This window comes from Buteo buteo, chromosome 14, assembly GCF_964188355.1.
Source record: "Buteo buteo chromosome 14, bButBut1.hap1.1, whole genome shotgun sequence".
In the NCBI taxonomy this organism is placed as follows: domain Eukaryota; kingdom Metazoa; phylum Chordata; class Aves; order Accipitriformes; family Accipitridae; genus Buteo; species Buteo buteo.
This window is the reverse complement of record NC_134184.1, coordinates 16,186,452-16,212,114: the sequence shown is the minus strand read 5'-3', so window position 1 is coordinate 16,212,114 and position 25,663 is coordinate 16,186,452. Positions and strand designations below refer to the sequence as shown.

General features: G+C 40.3%; 1 protein-coding gene across 2 annotated transcripts in view; it reads left to right on the top strand.

Annotated features, from left to right (window-relative positions):
- Positions 1 to 25,663, top strand: part of SLAIN1 (SLAIN motif family member 1) — a 52,841-nt gene that overhangs the window by 16,328 nt on the left and 10,850 nt on the right. Inside the window, exons 3-5 of one of the 2 annotated variants that reach the window (XM_075045829.1) lie at positions 14,829 to 14,978; positions 16,906 to 17,055; positions 19,307 to 19,645. In XM_075045829.1, coding sequence (XP_074901930.1) covers positions 14,829 to 14,978; positions 16,906 to 17,055; positions 19,307 to 19,645 — 639 coding nt within the window. The remainder of the gene's footprint in view (positions 1 to 14,828; positions 14,979 to 16,905; positions 17,056 to 19,306; positions 19,646 to 25,663) is intronic. The other variant, XM_075045830.1, reaches the window with a different exon arrangement.

The window sequence follows — 25,663 nt, the reverse complement described above, 5'->3', positions numbered from 1 at the left end:
ATTTTTGCTAGCATATCTGGTTAGCAGTATAGTACATGCCCACTTAGGAGAACTGTTGTACATCCTGTGTGGCATGTGGAAATTAAGTTCTCTTTTATTAACTGGAGCAAAACCCTAGCTAACTTCTCTGAAGTAATGCACTAACCACTAGATGATAGTTTTTGGTTTTTTTTGTTTTACCTCTAGTCCAATGAATAGACTAAAGGAATAGGATGTCTTCAGCAGAAGAGCATGAGAGCACCTTGTGTAGTAGCTGAGCTCTGATCTGCAAGGGGAGTTCTTTAAATCGAGCAGAGAAGGGATAAGTATCGTTGTTCCTCATCCTGGAGGAATCCCCTAAGCGTGGACTTACAGAGTGAAAGGGCAAAGGCACCCTTCATCTTCCTCCATTTTGTGAATGGCAGCTGAGCTTTTCTTGAAATCTGTATTAAAAAATCTGTTTTATTCTCTAAAATAATCCTTTCAACATTTTTCTTTTTTTAAATAAATTTGTTTACGCTATGGTTGGATGTTTGCCCTAATTGTTACATATTTGTGAAGAGTTTTAGTTGATGTGATTTTATTTTAATTTTTTTTTCTGGAATGGCACTTTTACTACTGTCACCTCCCATCTTTTATTCAACTCCTGAGACCAAAGTTGCGGAAAGGGAGCCAGTCCAACAGAGTTCTGTGGGACTGCTGTGATTGTAATGACTCAGCTCCTGTTCTGAGTGCACAGGAAGATAAATACGATGGCACTGACGATCTTAGACCTACCGGTACAAAGACACAAAGACTCAAAAGATCACAAAGCAGCTGTTGTTCTCTAAGGGTTGAAAACAGCACTTCCAAAAGAGCGGAGGCACTGCTATCATTGGGGTGTTGAAACTGCTTTTGGCTGATTGAACTGGAGATGTCTGAAGTACAGTTGCAAGAGATTAAGGAGATTTATTTCTGCACAAAAAAGCCCTGTTAGGTTAACTGGTTTTGAAAACAGGCCTCCTTCTCAGACTGAAGTTAAGAAAATACATGAGTTCTATATTTTTTTGCTATGTAGAAAGCAGCTTGCTGACAAGATCAAAGCTTCTCCTGTTCTTAGTAGCCTTGAAGGGTATGCCTGTGTATAGAGCATATACAGGCACACAGAAGACCTCACCCTTCCTGTGTTATCAAAATGTAAGTAGACCCTAAGAGTTGATCCTGTCAATGCATACAACCTGTCTATACCACGCAGAGGCATGCCAAGCAGCCTAGCTCCAATGCATCCACACACTGCAGCACAGTGCTGCATGGATAATATACATTGGTATAGCTGTCACTTGGATCCAACTTGAATGAATGTCATGATACTCCTTGTATTTCAACTTTTAGGTCATGTCTTCTCTAGCTACCGTACGTGTCTCTGTTTCTGTGTGTTAAACATGCTGTAAGTGCTTTCAAGATAAGGTTCGTACTACTTTATTTTAGCCATCTTAAACTTCAGGCTTGAAATCAGGGACTAGTTGAAAAACAGAGGTATTTCCAGAGCATGCGATCTGTCTTCCTCCAGTGACAGGGAGGGACAGAGAGGAGCATAGTTGGTTAGGTATGACTGGAGGTCAAATTTGAACATTGAAAACTAGTGGAGGTGAATACAGCCCACAGAGTTTATTAAAGGCAGAGGACGTGCAGCATTTTGCAGAACGTTCTTCCTCTACCTTTCCCCTCCTGTGTGGCTAAAATCCAGATTGGCTTCCATACCATAGCTTTTGTAAGAATTTTTAGTCATCAAACAAAATTAATTTTCAGCGTCTACTTATGCTGTGGCAAACTGGAATTAATTCTGTTGAAAGCAGGCCTTCCACCACTGTAAAATTAACCTGAGACAGCAATCAAGTGAAGCGTCTCCAGTCTTATGGAAGGAGGAGAGGTAACTAAATAAATAGTATTAAAAAAATTATCTTTTGTAATTACATATCATGTACTAGATAGAAGTAGTAGAAAACTTATAGTAGTAGAAATGTAGTAGGAAAAATACCATGTTGATCCAAAACCTATTGAAATCACTGGAAATCTCTACCTGTCTTTCTTGTGGTTTGTGCATTGTCCTTATGTTAGTTCCTTAAGGAACTATTTCGCCTACTAATTGTATGCTTTTTGGGATGAATGTCAAACAACTTTGAGAGGAGTCTTCTGCTTTATGTTTGAGGTTAAAAATATGATAAGCTGAGATTCAGTATTTATTGGTTCCCACGTGACTGAAAATACAGTAAGTTCATGCTCATGATTTGGCTGGGAGTGATCAGTACAAACTGTTTAAAACTCGGGGCTTGATTCCCCATAGTTGGAAATTTTCCTTGAGGAGGGCTTTGCAAAGCTTGCCTAGATGCCATGGGGTTCTTCTGATGCACATTACAGAGCTACACATGGTATTCTTGCCATTGTACAAGTGTCAGGAAGGTCAGGTCTGTGCTGGAGACCTGAATGCAGCATACTTTTGTTCATCAAGAATGTGAAAAGATGTGAATCCATGACCTGCTTTGGCAGAAGTCCCTGGTATATACATATGTTTGTTCTGGAAAATTTTCCTTGTATTATTACAACTTCTTTAGTTCATGGCAGTGCTTGTAGAGTGTTGGCATAAAGAACAGCTTACCTCAGTGGCATAAGAGTCATTTATAGGTCCTACTATACTGTATTGCCAAAATACCCCTGCACTAACAGGCTTACTTGGTCTTTAAGTAATTCAAAGAATTGAGTGGATGTGTGGAGTTGACTGGTTTGGGAAAAAAAGTATCTTTGAGCTACAAGAGAGATGCCCAAGAAAAGCGTTATTAGCATAGGTACTAGTTCAAGGGGTGATCTGACAGAGAACTGTCCAAAAATGAATTTAGCTTTACCAGCTTTTACTGTAACTGAAAAAGAATATCATTGCACCTACATGACTTGTACAAGGGTGGGTGAAGCCCCTCTGTGAATAGGGGACATGAAACTACTTCTCCGTCCCCTTGGATGCTGAGGCAAACTCCACACATAAGGGTAGCCCCAAGGGACAGAGCTCTGTGGCTGGGGAAGAGGAGAACCTGTAACAAGAGTCACATCCCCAGTATGTGTACCAGATGGATTAGCAGCTTGAAAGACTGCTCCTGCGTAATAGATAACCATGTCCAAAGAAGTGGCAGGCCAGTTTTCTCTAAGTCAACTTTACCACCAGATACTTTTTAGGATGATGAAGTGCTTACTTAAGTGCACAGGTTTATGATTATTGGCCCATATTACAAGCAACCCCCTCACTCCAACATGCATTATTAAGCTTATATATGATACTAGGTTTCTCTCTTCATTGATCCAGAATCTCGGCTAGTGAGAGTGGTGAGTTAGAGGGTTCAGCATGGACCTGGGGACATGCCTGGGAAGGTTTGTAAAGCTGCAGCTCCCCAGCTCCTTTCTGTAAAGTGGTTTGCAGTCTCTCAAACCAGGAACTCTGGTAACTACTCTCCATCTGAAAGTGGAATGACCCGTCCTTGTGATGGGGCACAAGGAATTTATGCCTTCTCTCCTGGTTGAGGCAGTTTAATTAACATTTTTGTTGAATATCTTGATTAGATTATGGGCCTGGCTTTAGACTTTAAACTTTCTTTGTTTCTTTACAGCAGAACTGAAAATTAGTGACATAATGACACATTTTATACAGAAATTGGAAATACTAACTGGGTATATTCTTAGCTGTATATAACCTTTGCACAGGGACAACTGTAAAATACAAACCCTACAAGCAACCTGATTTCAGGTGGGGTTGCCAAGACTGCACCTCCTTCCACCTCCACGAGCATATGTCATTGATCCCATTACAGTTAAAGGCACCTTTCTGAGAGATGATGGTAGTATGGCCGTTTTGAGTTGGAGAAAACAGATTTGGGTCCTCCTTCTATTTTTGATAATGCCATGCTCCACAGAACTGTGGCATTAATAATCTAGCACCGTAGCTATCAAACTGCTGGTCATCAATGCTTTACTGTGCAAGAGCTGCATCCTGGGCAAGCATCTCTGATGAGGATGCTGCAAGTGTTGAATTATGGAGGCTGTGGAGATGACTCCTGCAGCTGCATACTCCTCACTGCTGCTTGTCTGCAGACGTTCCCTTCACTCCTTCAGGCCTAGAGAGAACATGTCATACTGGTCTGTGGAGCAAACATCCACTGGATTGAAAAGGTATGAGTTATGTGGCAGACACATGTTGCCAGGGCTCTGCAAGCAGTAGGCAGTGAAGACATGTCCTGAGACCCAGGCACGCTATTTCTCAGACCTGGGAGACGCTTCAGATCTGAAAGCCACCATTTAAAGAAAAGGACAAAAAGATTGTTTTCTGTTAAAGATTTAGTTGGGTTTTACTATTTGTGGAGTATTGTGGCAAACAGAGCATTTAAAGCAGTGCCAAGCGATTGCAAAATATGCTTCCCACAGTACTCTGTGGGATTTTGCTGTATCACTCTGTCACTGAAATACAGACAAAGCAGTTACCAAAGGTAATGAATTCAAGAAGGAAAAAAAGGTTGTGATGAGTTTCATAATGCTTGTGCAATGAGCATGAGAGTTCAGATTTTGCTTGTGATGACGTTAGAGAATACAAATGTCTCTTTCACAACAGTGACGTTGGAGTGTGTGTAATGAATGATAGACCTGTGTTTGATAAAGGAAAATGTAAACTATTTCACAAATTGTCAACCACAATGTTTTCCCTTTGGATTAACAGGCAGTAAGTAAAATGTGATTCACGCTGATCATGTTGCTCAGATGACATTAAAGTGGCAGATGTGTCATGACTTCTGACACAGCTCTGCTTAAATCTAATGCTTTGCCATGCCATAGACTGCAGTAGCAATGTCTGTGTGAAGACACCTGTTTCACATTAGAGGAGTGAAGCCACCACTCATAAATTAGTATGGTGTGGAGCTTTCTGGAAGGTTATTTGAACTATTTGAAACCAGATTAGTTACAACCACCAGGTTGGGTGCAGTCTGCTATTGAAGGTATGTTAGTTGTGGAAGAGATGTTAGTTTCTTGCCACAGTCCTACCTTTCTCTAGGTAGATGCACCAGCTTCCTCAGAGCTTTTTCAGGGCTCCTGGACACTCTGCTGTACTGTATGGTGTAAACAAAACTAAAAGTCTCTTGTGGATCCACTACATTTGGAATAAGATGACCTTAGATTGCTGTGGTTGAGTCTTCCTCTCATCCCTTTGCAGAGGAATGTAACCTGCTTTCTCTTTGGCAGGGTTATGTGTCCTGTTCTGACTTCATTTGTGCCTGCAGGAATTGCTGCCCCTTCAGATCTACTAGCTGAGATGATTAGATGACGGCTTCCTTGCCCGTTTCAGTCGGTACGTGCTGGGTGAGCCTAACCAAAGGGCCAGTCATGTACAACCAGACCCAGCAGAGGCAGGAGGTCTATGCAGCTGGCACAGCAGGAGTTGCAGGAAGGTGTTTCTGTAGCTTTATGGGCATTGTCAGTGCATCATGGGGATAGATCTTTACCCTTTGAGTGACATTGTAAGGTGGTTACTATTTTGCTCCCTTTTTTGTTGCTAATCATTAAAATACAATGAAAGTGCCATTGTTTTGCTCTGCACTGTATATGTAAGCAAACCCTCAGCGTCAGACATGGAATTCATCTTACCTGCCTTTATGCACATCATGGAGGCTGTTCTCCGACAAGCGTTTCTTCTGGAGGCAATGTTGGCTTTGGCAGCCTCACCTTCCTGCTGCTGTTTTCTGCTTCTCCATCTCTCCCTTAAATGCCCTGGTACAACTGGGCTCCATCTTCCTGGTAAAGGGGATTGAGGAACTCTTCCTTGTTTAAAAAAAATAAATTAATGAAAAGGTCTTTTTAATGCAGATTGGGTAATTGATCTGATTTAGCATGAAGTCTTGCAAGGATGGTTGTACTTGCTGGTACAGTGTACTAGTACAGCCGAGAGGATGGCATGGGGAGGATTGGGGTAAAGCATTAGCCTGGAGGAAGGTAGCAAGGGCTTCCCTTTCAACTGGAACTGCTGCCAGCAAAGATATTCAACAACTTTAATTGGATATCTACAGCTGTTTCAGTAGGATGGATGCAAGCATTGCAATGCTCTAGCACTGCAGAAGAGTTGTCTTTATCAGTTGCTTAGAAAAAAGGAAAACTGAGTGCAGTCTCTGAAATCTGTTTTTAAGCTCTGTTTATTGTTCTCTGTCATGAATGCTGTCAGAGTGAGTTTTGTTTGAATATATGCAGAGATCTGTATCGGAGCCAGTCACACTGGGCTGCCTTTGTAGGCAGCGCAGACAAACAGGCACAGCTCATGTCCTTTTAAAGTAGAGGTGAGTTGAATCGTGCCCCGTCCTTTCTCTTGGAGTGTATTGTGTCCAGTGGTGACTAGGTCAGCCATCAATGTCTATACATAAGAGTATCCTCATTGTGTCTGTGACACAGGATCCAGTGTCCAAAAGCGCTATCAATAGATACTGGAAGAGGGTGAGAATACCAGGAAATAGTTTACACCCTCCCAGCTGTATTTCCAGTTCAGAGACTGACTGAACCAGATGTGAACTCTGATTTAGATGTGATTTATTACCCTTTGGTGGATTCCTCTTCTGTGAATTTGTGTAGTCTTCCCATGTAAATTTTTGCATTCACAGTGCCCTCTGTAAGAATTCCTTACTTTGGAAGGCTCCTAATTCCTTATTTGAAGGCTTCTAAAATTAAATGGGGTAAACACTCTCCTCAATGAATGAAATGCTAATACTTTGGCAGAAGAATCTGGGGCTGTATATTTTGTTCTGGGTTACCTTATGTAGTAGTACATGAGAATGAGTATTCTGCTCAGAAAGGTATATCTTATTTCAAACTAGCTGAAATGTGAGAGCTTGTACGCTCGTGGGTTCTGGTTAAGCATCCACCCAACGGAATGAAAATGCATCAGACTGGCAGTTTATATAAAATAGCACTTGCTGAGTATGGGAGCTGGGGAGGGAACAGACATTTGAGCCCTAGGTCATGCCTAGGGCTTATGCCTTCAGCATAATATTTGGCCAATTTCTCGAAAAAGGGAAGCTGGGAAGCCAAGTTTGGCTATTACCTCTGCTCAGAAAATTTGCTTTTCCACCTGTGCATGCAGGGAGAGTTGTACACCCAGAAGGAAGGTGAATGCTGAGACAATTAGATTTTTCACAAAGCCTCTGTGCTTGTCTGTTTATATAGCTTGTTCGGTAAAACGTTTGCCTTAAAAAAAAAAAAAAAAAAAAAGAGGCAAGTCAAAAAAAAAAAAAAAAAAAGACAACAAAAAACCAAACCCTCCAAAGCACATAGCTAAGGTGCAGTATCCTTTTTTGCAGTTTTGTATGAGGTAGCTCATACCTCTCAATTCAGTTTCCTTTGTAGTCTTTTGAATACTTTGATGTCATAAAATAATTTTTATGACAAAGTTGAGTTGGAGAATGGTGGCTAGAACTCCCTGCCCTTCAGCACGCTGCAGCTGGAAGGCAGTGTGGTCATTTTTCCAGTACCTAATGTGTCTGAAGACAATTTTCAGGTCAGCTTTTCACTGAATTATGTTGAAATACAGTAGTTGTGCATCTGTCTCAGGAAATATATAAAGCTTCCCTGCTCACACTGGTAGGTAATCATTGGCACAACTGGAATATGTCAGACAAACTGTGTCATTACTGAATCTTACTTAGCTTTACATCTTTGTCACCAATTGCAGTATGCCAAACGCCACTGCTGATTGCAGTGCTTTGCTGTGCTAGCTGAAAGTCCTAGAAACTACTGCAATTTAGGTAGGCTTTCTGATTGTACCTTTAAAAGAGGTCTGTGTCTATCCTATTTTTGCTGGGGCAGCTCTTGAGGTATATGAATTGTTGCAATTCTATATACTAAACAGTTGTATACTGATACATACCAACTGAACTGCTTTCTCATTCTACACTAATATTAGATCCTTTTGTATCATTTTTCAAAAAGGACTTGCGTTATGTGAATGAATTAGGAAACAAACTTTTTCAGGTACTCCCAGTTCTCACATACTCTTAAAACTGACATTCTTTTTCAGTTTTCCTAGGCTTAGAGGAAAGTGGGCAATCTTGATTAATTTTCTCTGGTCCTCCTAATCTATCACTGTGTGTCCATGTGGTGGGTTGACCCTGGCTGGATGCCGGGTGCCCACCAAAGCTGCTCTATCAGTCCCCTCCTCAGCTGGACAGGGGGGAGAAAATATAACAAAAGGCTTGTGGGTTGAGATAAGGACAGGGAGAGATCACTCATCAGTTACCATCATGGGGAAACCAGACTCAACTTGGGGAAAATGAATTTAATTTATTGCCAATCAAAATCAGAGTAGCATAATAAGAAATAAAACTAAATCTTAAAATACCTTTCCCCCATCTCTCCCTCCTTCCCGGGCTCAACTCCACTCCCGAATTCTCTACCTCCTACCCCTCTAGCAGCACAGGGGGACAGGGACAGTTGTTTTTATTAGACATTCGAAGCTGAGCTTGATTTGCTTTTTATTATTTTAAAGTAGCATGAGATGAGTATTTAATCTCTTTTTTACTTTACATGGCAATCCTATATACTGACTATTAAAACCACTGTGAAAACTTAGAATTTTGTAGAGAAATTCCATTTGTGCAAAAGACAATGAAATAAAGCCATTTCATTGCTATTTAGTTTCTCTCTAGCTGACCTATGTTAAGAGCTTGAGAAGCCATAGGATTTAGTGTAGAAAACCAAAACCAAAGAGAAATGCTGGCATATATTTGTTCAGTTATTGTAGTCTAATTATGGAGGTTGAAGGTTCAAGGGTAAGGATGTACACTAAGCTGTATTTTGGAGACCCCTGTTTACCGACTCTTGAAAGGAGTCCCCTTGTGCAGTCTACATTTAGGGAGTTTCTCTCTGTTATCGTTGCAGCTGGGCAAGAGAGGGTGCTTTACCTCTCTCGACCAAGAAATCAAGGGATAGAAACAACATACAAGCCCCATGAGCATTTTGTGAGCTGTGTGTGGCAGCAGGGAAACAGTTTTGGGCAACGAGAGATTCAGTGTGACTGAAAACGTGAATTAAGCATACGAAGTGTGGCTCTGTGCTGATGGCAAAGTTTCCACCACTAGTGGTGGAGCTACAGCTGTGGTTAGGAAAACATACATGCTGGAACAAGCTGTTGAGATGACCATGGCCAATGGCTGTGGGAGACTGGAACTAGGAGTGTGCTGCTGGAAAAGTCAGGAAGTTCACTGTACAGTAACATTCAACAAGATGGGAACAGGTACCAGCCCCAGGCTAACTTCCAGTTTTACAAGTACAACTCAGTACTCTTACAGTTACTAGAGCTGAAAACATTGCTGTCTTGGGCCTGGAACTTGTGATCTTGTAACTAATAAAACCACAATTTTTTCAAAAAAGTAAGTTTTTGGGACTTGTAGTTGCAAAGGAAAGCTTTGAAGCACTGGGTTCAAATAAACCCTGGAAGATGTTACAGTCCTTCTCTTTTGAGCACAGAAACTGGACGCCTCACCCCATGAAGTAGACCTAAGGGTTGTACATACTTCTAAGGTCCATGTATTTGGGAGCTACTGAGGTACTTGAAAGACAGTATCTACTTAGGCTTTGCTTTGAAAACGTAACTACCTGAAGATCCCTTCCTGGGTAGGGACACCACGAAGTTGGGTGCAGTTGAGTATCTAGCAACGCTCTTCTACCTCAGACTGCTTCAAGTTCTTACAGGAGCTCTGGGTTTTCCATGGACCTGAGTAAATCTCTTCAGGCTGGTGACTAATAGGAGCCCACATTTCTCACTTCTTGAGGAAGTGTCCCAACAACGGCACTATTAAGCGAGTAGTGGGAGCTACCTTCATCTCTTCTTCCTCTGGCTGTCTTTTCAAGCACATTAGATATTTACCTGTTCCCAGATGTACATCTGACTGCAGAAGTAGTTTTCAGACTCTGAATCACTGTTTTACAGGGACCAAAAGCAAAGGTTAAAGACCTGTCTTTGGGAGGAAGGTGTTAGATACGCCTCACTGAGGTGATACCTCTTAGCTAGTTTAGACATTCTTATCTACAGTAAGGAGAGGGATTTGAATTCCCCTCTAGCACTCTTGAATTTCTTCAGTGGTTAACAAAATACTTCTGTTTCCCATGCAGGACTGTGCATTTCACTCCTGAGAGAGATATTTTGCTTTTAAGCGTGGCTGCTGTGCAACCGTGCCTATGCAGAATGCACCAGGGAAGTGGTTTGGGGTTTCCTGCTCTAAAGAAAGTATGTTGGCAGGAAAGTGCTGTGTGTTTAAAACTTGCAGTTTTGAACTTGCTGGATTGACAGTATTGTAAATATTCCTCCAATGTTGGCTTAAAAGGGGGTTTGTTCAGGCTGTGTAATTAGTACCCATATTCAAATGTCTGCATATATGCAATTTAATTTATTTTTATCTTGAGCTTAAAAAGTATTTTTGACTCTCGCCTGAAGGCCTATATAAAACTTAAGCTAATTGAGTGGAAAACAAGCTAGATAACGCCTCAGGTAATTTAGTATGTTTAGTCAGTAGTACAACACAATTATTTATGACTTTATTGTTTTCTGTCTTTATAGCAAAGTAGTACCTTTTATTTGTGTTGCTTATTGTTGAAAGTAAGTTCCTGTTCTGGCAAACTGAGTTCACTGAGTTTCATAATGGAGTTATGAGAATAGAAGGTGTTTTAAAAGTTCATGTACTTCTTTTGGTTTCTTGGAAACCCTGGTATCCTTAGATAATGTAACCTCCTAGGTATATCTGATTCATCAAGTAGAGGACCTGTACTTGATCTATCCCTGTTCACATTAGGGTAACCTCATAAAATTAAAACAATGTAGTGAGAACCTATGCTGCTTTTTACTGCGTGTCCCAGCTTATTAATGTTCCCATTAATTTGAACAGCAAATTTTGTCTTCACTTTCAAAAACACACTTCTATATATATTTAGAAATTACATACCTGATGTAGCTTAAATGAAAAACTGCTTTCAGTAAAGCAATTGCTTTAGATATTGTACAGCATGCTGTGGTTTTGCAGGGTGCTCTGTTCCTTTTGAGCCATTCAATTCTGTAGATGTTTACTTGTTCAGGATTTCATGTGAAATTTTCCATCAGTTCTTATCAAATACTGATTATTCACAGGAGTGTGGTGAATATTTGTGTTTATGTAGTTGCTCATATTTTTCTATGTGAGTTACTATTCTTGTCTATTTTAGCATTTTGATATCTCCAGGAAAGTTATAAAAATAAGGTCTTAATTTTTAAACCTTTAGTTGTGTTAGTAAATATTTTAAAGTTACGAACGGGCTGCTTGTTGCTGATTTTATTTTTTAAAGGAAAGGTTTTGCTTGATTGCTCATGTAGTTATTTTGACAAGTCCTTTTTTAAAATATTAGAGTAGACATTGTGTAATGCAGTACGTTATCAGCAGTCTAGTTGCAAAGAATTGATCAAAACCACGGAAATCATACCTGAAAAGTTAGGCACTTCCAATCTAACTGTAGACTTCGATGACTGGGACAATTTGTGCTTATTGTATTATAGAATATTAGGTTCAACAGTTTCATGCTTCAATAAGTCAAATTGTTAATGTGTTTAACTCTCTGCGGTCAATATATCAAATGGATTTTTTGGCTTCTTTTCTCTTGATGGTTCTTCAGATGCCCCCTGCTCTCCTTTCCATGGCTGATACTCTTTATTCCTCCAGTGCAGCTTCAGTATAAGGTACTCAGAGCAGGATTGTTCATGTTTCTATTCAACTGCAAAGGTTAGAAACTTCCTTTGTTTTTAAAGGGTACCTGAGTTTCTTATTTCATTTGTGAGCAACTGGAGTTGGGGCTTTAAGAAGAAGCTACAAATATTGTAAAATTCAGAGCTTAACAGCTGGGCTTTTAAACTTAAAATAAAGGTCTTAACAACATTGTCTCATCCATGCATACCGTAGTGGTGTTTTATCATGCTAACCAGGGCAGTCTCAGAATCAGTCTGGAGCAAAATAACTATCCTAAAATGACTATCCATTGCATGATTTTGGGATTTTACAAATTATACCTTAATTTACATATTTGCCTACATGTCTGTAGCACTTGCTTCCTACACACCTTTTTACGTTTTTGGCATTAGCACAAGACTTCAGTAAGTCTAATTTTGCTGTCTTTGTTAATACTGTAGAAGTACTCAATATGTACTTTGATATTTCCATTTGCAACTTAATGAAAACAGTTTTCTATATTTGATCCTAAACAGTGGAGTTAATCATATGCCTAAAAAGTGTCAATCCTTTGCTGACACTTAAACACTATGAAGTTTTATTTTAGGCAACATGACATAAGGTCTAGAATTGGGGATATTTTACGTTGGTACATCTAGAGATTTAGCATATAGGGAGGTGAGTGCAAATAGAGTTTCTTGGCTTCTTCGTCCATTTTTCCTTGAGAACACATACTATTTGAAAGAGGAGTTTGAAATCTGGTTTGCCATAAATACTAATTGTATTCTTCATGTGGGTTCTTGCTTTCATAGTCACGATAACTGTTGCTTTGTGCTTAGTGGGCCAGCTCACAGCAGTTATTGTAGAGAATAATGAATGATGTTTATTTGTGCTGCATGGTTGACCACATCTGGGGGTGAGAACACGCTGGCAGCTAATTGTCCTGGCAAGTGATCAGGCTGCTACAAAACACGATCTTGTGTTAGGCAGAAAAATAAAATCTCAAGGAAATGTCATCCTTTGGTCCTTACTGATGGTTTCTAGTGGAAATGACAAACATTAGCTGTGGATATGATATTGAGATCTACTCTATCGCATGCATTTCTTTCATTGAATGCCTCAAATCCATTTGCATTTATTGGTGAGTTAATCTCATCCCCAGTGATTTGTGTTAGTTACTAGTTTACAGAGCTGTGTCCATCTGTGTTTCCTTCCCTTTTTGTCCCGAACACTTGTGTGCTTGACTTCTGAACTGATCCCGTTGGTGAATGTTAAGGACAAATAGCCCTGCCAGGAGGTCTGTGTCGCGTTGCTTGGCATCGAGCCATTTCCTAGAAGCGGTGCTGATGCTGCTCCTAGTTAGGATCTCAGACCTTTAGGTTTCTTTCAGCTTGGAGGAACTAGAATCATCAAAAATGAGGGAATTGCAATAATTCTTTGATGAGTGGACAGCAAAGATGACAATTTGAATTTTTGTATCTTACCAGTGTGTAGGTTAGCTCCCTCCCACAGGGACTGAGCCCTGCAGGTACTTGCCTTCCCCGGCAGACCGCTTGGTGCCGGTGCTGGAACCAGGCGGTTGCCTTTGCTCCAAGCTTGGTAGCGCTAGTGGGAAGAGTAGAAAAGGTTGCTTATTCCTTACAAACACAGGAGTATCTTTGAGTGGGTCAAAGCAAAAGGAATAGAGTGGAAATAGCATCTTTTGGACTGACGATGAACCGATTACTCCAAAAGGTTGCAAGGATGTGATTGACAGCCCACCAATGAGATATGCTTCCCTGCTGTTCCCGTGGCCTCTCCGTGTTGATGTTAGCAAGGAAGAATAAAGTTCCTATGTCCTGCTAAATCATTTCTGTGGTGGTGAGGTTTTAAAATAGAGAGAGCCTGAATGTTTGAATAAGTGTGTTTAAAACGACTGGGTCAACAGGTCCAAATAACACGGCAGATTTGTGGTATTAACTAGCCATGTGATGGATAGTAGCTTTTGAGGGCTTTGGGGCCCTTCTAGTTGTAAAAACCGGTTTGCGGCATCTTACATCGCAAAGTACACCTGCTAAGCATCAAGGTTATGCCATTGATTTCTAAGCTGGGTGTAGATATGTTCCTAGCTCCCTCTCTTGTGGCACTGTACATGACACATGTCAGGACAAAATAGATTCTAACGCAAATAAACATGCGATACTATCATTTGTTTTTCATCTGTACAAACTTTGCTTGTATCTGAATGGGTTCTCTGAAATTTATGTTTTTTAAATTTTGCCTTTTCCTTCTACTTAAAACAACTTTATCTCTCTGAAGAGCATGTGGATATTGTTTATTTTGCCTTTTGAACACATGTTAAAAATAGGTGAACCAAAGGATAGTTGGATTCATATTTTACTGGATGAGCTAAAAAATGTAAATTAAATAAACCTTTCTTTTTTTGCCTATTCTGAGCTCTTTCTGATGTTACTGAGCAGACCAGATGCCTTGCAAGCTTATTGTAAGCAATATGTAGAAAAAGAGGTGTTTTTTTATTTGGTTGATCCTCCAAAAACACTGAAAAAAAATTTCATGCTTATGTAATCAGGAATGTGATGCTGTAAAAAAAGAAGGGGAAATATGGTAGCTTAAAAGCTTGCTATGGGATTACAGTTGTTTTTAGCACTTGACGGTTAAGCGTCTTTTACTGCTGTGTCTCTGAACTCCCATAACTGCTAATTTAACTGCTAATTCAGTTGTGTAATGATTGATTGCCATGAACAATTCCTTGAAAAACACTAGAAATGTCATCTGTGTTTCTTTATTAACTGTAGTGGTTTTTACTTCCTCTGTTACTTTGTGTGTTGGCACCCAGTGATATACGTGATGAATAGATACCAAAATGGTGTATGCATAGAAAATGGTAAACAAGACATATTTGCTAGAAAACTTTCTGGAGCATACTTTTACATCTAGAAGGCTCTGCTGATCCTGGTTTGCTGCTGAGCTTGGGCCATTATTTTCCTTTTGCCATAAGTAAAAAATGTATAGTGAACAGATTAAGATGAGATTATTTTTCTCTCTAACAGCACTATTCTATTTATAACTATAAATCTTTTTTTTCCCCCTCCTCCCTTGCATCTGTAACAGCTAGCCGATGGCGGAACCTCTTCTCTACACCTGTCTCCTTGGCTTTTCCCTATAGTCCTGTTGCGAGACTCACCCCATATACCAATGGCTTTAATAGTCCCAGCTTCTCTAAAACCTCCAGTAAAGCAATACTAACACCTGAACGGACAGGTAATGCTTATCTTTTTATTGATTTGCGGTGCTTACAGAATTGCTTAATTTAATCTAATCTTGCTAGCATTTAACAGCAATACACTGTTCGGATGATTGTATATAGACTCTCATCTCAGAGGGAGATTTTTTAAAAATTACCTAAAATGTGGCAATTAACTAGTAGTGTAGTTTATGTTCTGTGTTACACAGCATGTTACAGGAAAGTGATGGTAGTAAACAGAGCCTATTTCTCAGCAATGGTTTACCTGAGAGTATAGTTGCAACTGTGTCAGCTTAAACAGTCCCTAGCTTTGTCTGCCCTTTATTGCTCATTTGTGCCCTACTGTGCCCCTTCCTTATGTCTACAGAAACATCTGTGCAGCTGTGTAATGAAGTTGCAGGGAGAATTTCTCTATAGTAAAAATAGCCAGAAGAATCATGGCTGTTTTCAAGCTGGCATTATCGCTACTATCCAAGATTTATTTTGTTTGCTACCGATTTTCAGGGGACATAGGAGTTTTAGGAAAAAATGCAAACTTTCTTCTATAGGCTGTAAATTGCAAAGAGTTGCATTTTTCCTTCTTCGCTACAGGTGTCAGGAGTCAATTTATAATGTGACTTCTCTTAAGCTGCAGTGGCGGTAGAGAAAATAATCTTCTGGGGAAGAAGCATTAACGTTTCATTGCTGGCAGGAGCAGGTGTGGTCTAAGGAAGTTAGCATCAGTGTCACACTGATCTGTGCACAATTTTCTTTACAACGTGTGAAATCAGTGCAGAAAGCCCTGTTAGGGATATGGCACTGCAGGTGAGATACAGCTCCAGACTGAATGCCTGGTGTACGTGTCTGTGTGAGCAAGATGTCTAAGCTCCCCTATTCAGTGGGATGTAGTTTAGTCCCTAATGAAGGCATCTCATGCTATTTGAGATACCCTGAGGTATCTCATCTAGCTTCCCACTGCTGCTCCAATAGGGCATAGCTGTTACTACCTCTGCAAAACCTCAAGGACCATTGTAACTTGCAGATTTTAAAAAGCAAACACATTACCCCTTGCCATACTTCCAAAGCAAAGTAATCCCCTGTGTGTCCTTTGCTGTTGGAGGTATTATTAGAGGGCAGCTAAATTTAGGATGAATTTTAGGTGGCTGCTTTGAGCAGTGCTAGAGGATGCAAACACATCTGTGGTACAAGCACAGTTGATAAGCCATAGTCGCAGCCATTCTTGCCCTGCAGGCTGTGGGCCTCTGGTGGTCCAGAGGATATTAGAAAGTGATTTACTGTTTTATTTGAATATTTTTTCTTTAAAGTTGGGTAACAGCTAGCTTATGCAACTAATTGCAGTTGAGTTTGTATTTTACTGTCATGCAGGGTAAAAGCAGAATCCAGAGCCCTTTCCAAAAGGTAGCTCTGTGAGGGAGGCAATGCTTTCTCTGATGTTGCACAATGTTCAGTCTTAATTGTTATTGTCATTGATTTATCTGATGATTATAAACAATTAAAAAAAAAAACCAAACAGTAAAATTTAGGTAAATGGCTCTGATATGGTATCTGAGTACTGAGCAGAAGTTGGTGACATACACACTTGCTTTTCAGAAGAGAGTAGGGAGAACCACAGGCCCATAAGAAGTATTCAAATGCAGATGTGTTTAGACTATGCTAACTAATCTGAGCTGTATCAGAACTGTATTGGGTAAATTATTCATTGCCTGGGCTATATGATGCTATTTTGGGAACAAGCAGAGGAATTCCTGATCCATTACTACACTTACTACTTCTCACAAGTATCAAAGCCCTTTGCTAATGGTTAGTGGATTGCACTACACTTCTGAAAGTTTTCATCTGGTATACAGAAAAAATTTTAAGTTGCTGTAACATGAAGGGCTGATAGTCATGAATGAAAGACATCCAGACGTATTCACAGACTAAAGGTTATGTTTTCTTACATAGGTTACATTTCTAGGAGTTCCCCTTTGAGCCCACAGTCATCAATAGACAGCGAACTGAGCACCTCGGAGCTGGAGGATGATTCCATCTCCATGGGATACAAGCTGCAGGACCTCACCGACGTTCAGATCATGGCTCGTCTACAGGAGGAGAGTAGGTGGCTTTTTTTCATTTTTCAAAATAGTCTGAGAAAGATTTCCCGTAACAGTCAAAACTGCTCCAGTCTGGTCTCAGTCAAGTGGATCTTTCTCAAACAGTGTCACCTCTCGAGTGGCAGGTGGAAAAACATCTCACCTGCATGGAGAAGGTGAGCATGTTGTTGGGTTCAGGTAAATGGTACTGGATCTTACAAAGCTTGATGCTTACTTTTTTCTGAATCCCAACTGGTAGCTCCATACCTGTTGAGTACCTGTTGAGTAGATTTATAATGTCTTACCATATTAATTAATTAAAATAATTTTATTTCTGTGGAAGGAAGAGGCAAAAGCATTTTTCTCATGCATATGTTTCATGAGAAAGGTAAAAATAAGCAGCGTTTGTGGATTTCTTTGCCTCTACTTTGATCTTCTTAATTGTGAGATGAATTTTTAGATTAGTTCCCCTTTAAATTCTGAATTGGGGCATTTAAATTTAACATTTTGGTTTCAGAGTAGCGATTATGCACAAATCTGAGCCCAAAAGCTTGTTTGACATAGGTTATAGTTTGGCTTGATAGTAATTTTTGGAAAATATCTTTATTCATAAATAAAGGGCATTTGACTTAGAAGTCACTCGGTAAGTGCAGTATCTTTCTCACATCCTATTAGTGCCAAGTGAGATATCAAGGAGAAGATGATGAGATGAAAACCAAGAGAAATTCAGAGGTGGTGACTGAAGGAAAATGCTAAGTAATAAGTGATTAAATAAAATAAAAATAAAATGTGAAGAAAAAATTAGAGCTGCAGTCTGCCTGCAGCAACCGGACTGAGCAGGCTGGAGTGATCGCTTGTCAGCAGTCGAACTTGCTGAACGTTTGGTAGTGCTTGTTATGTTCAGCAGAGAGATTAGCAAGTGTGAGACTGTCCAAGATAGCTGAATTCTCAGCTAGCAAATGTGTGTGGTCACAGCTCGGAAAATTTCTGGTATTATGTGAAAGTTGCAATAATTTAAGAAAAAAAAAATTTATGAATATCAAAGATCCAAAGGATTGCATTACTTAAATGACAGCTATGCTCATCTCTCTTAGAGTGAGGTTTAAAAAAAGACAAAAGACTTCAGGTAATTAGCTCTTTAAGGAATCAGGTCATTGGTAGACTGGAAGGGAAAACACTGTTTTTCTTCTAATCTATGTCAGGTGTAATAGTTGTATCTCATCCTTGCAGTAGCAGCTGGTACAGAATGTTTGAGCACGTGACGGTTGTTGTCCACTTAATCCCATGGAAAGTGATGGTATTATACGTGCATGCAGGCACGCTCTCTTCACAGCCACGAATAGAAACTCCCCTCGAGGAGGGGCAGGAAAGCATGTTAAGAAGTTTCCGTTATGAAGCAAAGACATCTGCCAAAGCTGAGGGCTTTTTGTAAATCCAGGAAAGTTGTTATCTGCAGCTGCTGGTGGAGTTACTCGGCTCCTGGAAATGCAATGTACATCCCCTTTTTCCCTGGCTACTGTGCAGCTGGAAAAAGGGGGGGATGTACAAGGGATGTGAATGTTTCCTTCTCTCACTTGACCCAGAGCAAACATGCTTTTCTGGGGCAGTGCTAACAGTGGGGTGGTTTTCAAAACCTGGTGTTCTGAGAAGGGGGTGGTGGGACGTGTACCTGTCTAAAACACAGCTGTGTTACCACTAAGCCTTGTCCATGAGATCGGCTGCTAGCAGGAGCTAATTCTTGTTCAGGGAGGTTGGAGAGCCAGAATATTTACATGGGTTATTAGTTTAGGAAATGAAGTTGTCAGCATTTTCATTGCATGTATATAAAAGTTTAATAGCAATAACTTGGAAAACTAATAGAGTGAGTGTTAATTCCTCTAATTAAAGGTGTTTAAAAGTTAAAAACTTGATATTCATGTAGTCTTTCTACTGGCAGAGAAATAGGTGCCTCCTGAAGGCAATTCATCTCATGTTAAGAGAGGCGTCTAAGACATCTCACAGGTACTGCATTTTGGAGATGCCTGTGTTCTTTTTTTTATTTTTTATTTAAAATGGATCTCGAGGGAAATAATTCAGGCTCAGATGCTGAAAGATAGACAGCAAAAGTTAGATCAGATGAATCCTACCTCAGATCTTCAGCCTGGTGACACTGTAAATCCAATTCTTGCTGTAAAATCATGTCTACTTACCCTGCTTAGTTTTCAAGATTGAAGTACATATTAAGAGTTAATCACTTAGCAGAAGCCAAATCATCCTCTTCTTGGAATTTACAGGCCTTAGGCAAGATTATGCTTCGACTTCAGCATCTGTGTCAAGGCACAGTTCAAGCGTCTCTCTGCATGCAGGAAAGAAAGGGACATGCGGTGACCAGGAATACGATCGCTATAGTCTTGAGGACGAGGAAGAGTTTGACCACCTCCCACCTCCGCAGCCACGGCTGACTCGCTGCTCCCCCTTCCAGAGAGGAATTCCTCACTCACAGACTTTCTCCAGTATCCGGGACTGCAGGAGGAGCCCTACCTCCCCACACTTCCCTTCAAATACTTATCAGCAGCCCTACTACTCTCCGCAAGCCCAAACTCCAGAGCAGCAACCAAATAGGATTAACGGAGGTGGGTTGCATGCTTTTCTGAGAAGTGGTCTTTTCTCTGTGCAAAGTGCCAGTGCCATGTTAAAGATCAAGTTATGTCAACAGAGTGAAGTGTGTTTAGTGTGTGATGGCTAGATCAGTCTGTGAATTGTGACAAGCAATTTAAGCCTGTGCAAATGACTGGGGTATGTTATTGTTAAGTAATTTCCTACAAAATGTAATCTGTGACCTGGTCATGAAAGTTGTTGCTTTAGTCTGTTTTAAAGTGCTGCAAGGATGACCACAAGTGAAGAAAGAAGAAAAAGGAAAGAAGAGCATCTTTTAGCAGGCCAATAGTTGGTTAGAAGAACTGATTGGGCTTTCGAGCTTGGTCTAGTCATGTCCATTGTGGATACAGTAAAATACAAAATAGGGTTGTCAGATTTTCAATCCCTTTCTTGTTCCTGACTTTGCTGTTAATGCAGCTATGCTGTGAATCCGCAATGAGTGCCTACGGCAGGGGTCAACACTCTGCTCGTGTTCCAGGTCTGGTAGGGCAGACTGTTGAAGTAGTGGGAGATAATGTCACTCCCAAACTATCTTGAGCCGTTGCTCCTTTTTGCACTGCATCTGAGATGTATTTCAGAGTCTCTGGAATATTTGTCTCTCAGTGCTCATTCAAAACTTAAGTTTCCCTCCATTGTTGCTGTTACCTTCCTTTCATTCCTTATTATGATCACAATTTTCTTCCTCCTGCTGCATCTTACTTTCCTATTCCTTCAGTCTTTTCCCCAAGCTAATTCAAAATAGTTTTCAGTCAGGGACTTGTTCATAACATTACAGGTTACAGCTCACCCTTGGGCAAGAAAATAAACGTGTTCTTCAAAACAACACAAAGTTGCTATTTATAGAGCACTCCAGGTATGCATGTTGCTTTCCTGACACATAAGACATGACAGGTTGGTGCCAAAAGCACTTGCATTCAAAGTAAGACGTGGTGTGGAAGTATAATCGACAAGTGGCAGTACATAAAGAAAGCTGACGTTAACAGAGGGTAGAGCAATGTGGGTGTTTGTTGGTACAGCATATGTGCCATATCAATTTCAACGTTATTTTTCTTCCTGGTGAGGTACAAGAATGGGACAGCACTGATGGGCTTGCAGAAATGTTGGGGAGATAGAAAGAAAGGTTATGGGGCATTTTTGATTCAGGAATAAGGGCAGGATGTGGTGCTGCGATCTTTTCGTATGGTCCCCAAATGCTTTTTCAATGATATTTTTGTATTCCATGTCAGTGGAACTTAAGTATTAGATTCCCACATAGAAACCTCAGGAAGTACTTACAGGGCACTGAAAACACTAGACTCCTAGTTTATTAACTAGAAAGTGTATAAATGTAAAAGGCCACCAATTGTACCACCTGGTTGCCTTTTTCTCAATAACTTTGATGTGTTGGATAACCTGTTCCGTGTTGCTCAAAAGATGGACACACATGACTTCAGTTACCCGTTTGCTGGGATGGCAGACAATCCTATAATAGCCAATACCACTGTCTTTAGAGGGGAATTATCTTTTCAGCTTCTGCACCTTCAGCCTCTGACTCATGCAGCACTGATCCACATAGGTGGCAAATACTGATGTTTACAAACGTTTTACTTTGGCTGTGTTCTGTTGGCAGACAAGGAGTCAAGTGTTCACTGTATCGAGTATGTGTTCACTGTATTGACTATGTCTGAGTAGTATTACAACACCTTCTAATCGGCGCTTCTCATCTTGGCAACAGTTCCATTGTCTTTCAAGAACTCCTACGCATTGAAATGGAGGTAGACTGCAAAATAAGAATTTGTCTGAATCTCAATATGATGGATGATGTGTTCCACACTGTTACAGTTTACCAACGCAAATGAGAAAGCAGGGTGTGATAGATGGAAGGGCTAAACTGTTTAGTTACTGTTTTCAATGTATGTGGAAAGCATCATCCATAATTAATCAAAATCACACATACCACATGCTGTGCTGCCCTTGGCCATTCCAACAGTCTTCCCAAATCTCTCTTCCTCTTTCCTCAAAGAGATCACTTCTGTTCTTGTATGTGCAGTCAACCAGGTCCCTGGTTCATCTGATCATTCACAGAGCTCTCCATAAGAGAACAGTAGGTGGGAAGTAACCGTTGAACTTTGGCACTCAGTCTCGGGTGAAAAAACAGTGTTTAGCTTTGACACAATGTCTCCCCGAAACTAGGCTATGTGTTTAGCTCAAGTACAATTTTTTGCCTTTAGGAACAAATGGTGTGAGGGATGCTATCCTACCTGCTTTTAGTGAAGTTTGTTTAGTATGGTACGCAAGTTGAGGTACTTACTCTAACTTAACTACCTGTACTGCAACAGATATGCTGAAGGTGTGATAAACTTGGAAAACTTCAAGAATTCTTTTAAGAGTATAATATTGGTTGCCTGATGAGGAGCGCCTACGTTTAGATGCTGCGATGTGGGTGTCCACATGTGTCTGAAGGGCCCAATTCGGCTGCCCAGATACAAGCACTTAGCGCTGTACGAGGTACTTTGATGCACCCTGCTTGGCTTCGCCGTCGCCATGTGTCAGTGCTGTTTAGGTGCTGTAGACACGCCAGGGTCTCTCAAATGGCGTGAGGTACCTGTACATAGGCGCTGACTTGCACGCTAGGTGTCTAGTCTCTCACTATAACCAATGGTCTCCTTGTTCTCCATCCACAAGATTGCATTTTAGGTAGCAGAGAGGTTGTCTGGGCTTTCTGGCACCCTTGTAATCTTCTGCCTGTGGTTGGGGTGAGAATACTCTCACAGATGTTGTCCAGCTGTGTTGGAGGCCATAATTTTGAACTCACACATTGTTCTTGCCAATGTACTGCAGCAAAGTGCTGCCCTGCTGTGATTTTGACACTCTGCCCTGTTTTAAATTGCCGGATACCTATTTCAAAATAAAATACCATACTATCTAGCCCCCACTCTCAGGTCCAGGTTCCTTCTCTTGCCTTATCCTATCCATAAATGTACACTTTTTTTTTTTTTTAACTGTGACACATAAGTAATCTCTTTCATTTTAACTTCTTTAAAAATATTTTTTATTTCTGTTTGGTCACTTTATTCTTTTTGAATAGATGTTAATGTCTATGCCCTTTATTACTTCTGATTTTCTGAAAACATAAGTAACAGAACTATAGTGCTGTGAAATCATCCAGGATAGACAAGATGCTGAAAGTGGGATTGATTTTCTTGTGTTTAGGCCCACTTTTCAGCTCTTGAGATAAGCTTACTCATAAAGTTTTATCCTGGCATCCCTTACTTCATGTGGATTTTAAAGTGTCCATTTTTATAATACCTGAAAATTGGAAACTTTGTATATTGGATGAATTATTCCAGCTAAAGCAGGAGTTTATTACAATGCAGTAAGAAGGGGCAGATGAAAAATACATCCTTCATTGAGTAGCAGTGCATGCAAGCTGGTTAATTTCAATGTATATTTTCCATTAACTTTTCATGTTGATTTTTAAGTTTTTAGCTTGGTTGATACCTTCATAAACGGGCCACAGATAACATTCACTCGAAAAATTTTGCTTTTATTTTCCAGAAATTACTAGTTATGAGTTACTTTATTGCATATGCTTCTGGGGAATAACTTTTCTCAGACAAAATATTATGAGCATCGTTGGCTGTTGCAACACCCTTGCCTCATTTGGAAAGCTGCAGATGTGGTTTTTGTTTGTTGTTTGTTTGTGGTTGGTTTTGTGGGGTTTTTTTAAGCAAACTCCAGGCAGATACAGAAGAGCAGCATTTCAGGGGCAGTAGGCTGGTTTTTAGAGATCAGTTCAGTATAGACTAACATGGATTTGTGTGTTTGGAGAGGTAGGAAAAGGTCTGTCCTTACTGATTTGCTGATTTACAGAGTGTTTTTCTGCTCATAACCTCTCTTGCTCAGTAAGGAAGGAAGAATTCACTGTAGGAAATTGTTGCAGACTTTAATAAAGAAAAGGAGGAAAAAATCTTACTTTGTCACCTTTGAAGTTATATTGAGAATAGTGATCAGTGGGGAGAAGTCATGGAAGGATAATGGAAAAATCTTTTATTTGCTATAACAATCTGTGGTGGTAGACATATGCCTGTGAAGCCAGGGCGAGATGAAGTAATAATTCTGAATAAAATGGAAGTGTTCAACATTAGCAAAACGTAGGTATTGACAGTCATGAAGAATGGTGTCTCTCGCTTAACTGAAAGACTTGCTTTTAGTTCTTAACCTGTATTTATGCTTTTACACACTGATGTCTCTGTTGTATCAACTGACGATTCCACAGACCTTTAACTAGACCCTGGTGTATTTGTGATGTCATAAATGTTATAATCATAACAAATGTAATGCAGATACTGAACTCAGGTCTTCAAAGATGAGGAAAACAAATTAATCCCTTAAGGTGAAGTTGTATTTGAGTCTACAAGTTTGGTAAGGATTTCAGAACAAACTCTGAATATCTGCGTAATATAGAACATAATATTTAAAATAGAAAAGCACAGATTTTTTCCTTATGGTTTCTCCCCAGCTTATTTGTGCATACAATACAGATAAGACAGAGTTGAATTTGCAGGGTTTGTGTAAAGGATTTAAATATGAGTAAGAAACTGCTAATGTAGCTTAAACGGTGATACAGATTTCTCTGAGACACTAATAATTCATTGTATCACATTCCTTAACAATAGTGCACTTTTGGCAAGGCTTGTGAGTCCTTTTGTTCAAATAAAACATTGACAACACTTGCAGAGAATAACAGTGAATGAATAAACGTGTTTTAAGACACTTCACTGTAGAGTCAACCTAAGCCCTCCTTGCAAGGAAAGCCTCCCTGGATGAGGCGTTTTGCAGCGAGAAGATGATACTGACCAAGAACCACTACAGAACTCTCAGTCTGGCAGCCCACCAAGAGCGCGCCTCTTCTGGGGCAGCTTTGCTCCGAGGGCAAGGTCTGTTTGCGTGCTACATGGACATTAATCTTCAGCCAGGGATAGTATAAGGTCAGGGAAGAAAAAAAAAAAAAACACAGAAGCGGTGAAATGGGGACGGCCACCAGCGCTGCTGGGACCAGAAGACAGAAGGCAGATGCTGCCTGTTCTGGTGTCCTGCCAGAAGGAACCTGGGCCACCGATCCCAGGCTTCATAGAAGAAACGGCATCGAGGGAAGAACTTCCTGGAAAAAACCAGAACTGAAGCAGCTGGGTAAGAGGCAAACTGCTGCCTTTACTGTAATTTTGTGGAATGTTTGACAAAATAAGGGACACTTTTGCCTGCTTGTTGACCCGTTTCTCACCAGTAGTGAATATGATGTGTGTTGTGAGTCGGTCTTTTCATGCACATTTTCAGTTGAGGGCAGAGGACCCTGTATTTCACAATTCCCAGTTTTTCCTGTGTTGTAGGCAACAGGCAAGTCAGCGTGGATGCCACACGGGAAAAAGTGTAAACTTGCAGTAGGTGGTTTCTGGTGTATTGTTCTGCTTCAGATATGTGAAACACGGGCAATGCGTCCCTTCTATAGAACACTCATGAAGTGACAAGCACGTGTGTATATGCATGAACTATTCTGGTGGTAATAACCAGGAACTGATTATTAACTCTCTTGCATGACCTGTTCTTGCATTTTCTTCACACTTTCAAATTTCTCAATAATACAATGTCTGTAGGTCATGCTATTACATCTCAAAGAAGGCTGGGAAAGGCAAAGACACATCTGTGATGCTTTATATGGCTGCATCCTACTTAGACATCATATTTGTTTATATTTGTTTATAGTTGAGTAGACTCAGTAGTGGGTTGCAATAACTATGGATGCTGTAGAAGGTGCAGATCCTTTGGAGTTCCTCGCTGGTGTTAATATCTACATCTTCCTAACAGAACAAACTGTAAACAACCAATGATTTTTTAGGCTTGCCACTGAATGAGATTAGTGCAGAAGAGGTCGCAGAAACTGTAGCAAATTTCAGCATTCATCATAAACAGGACTATTTGGGCAAATTACTTCTCACCTGAGAATACATCTCAGC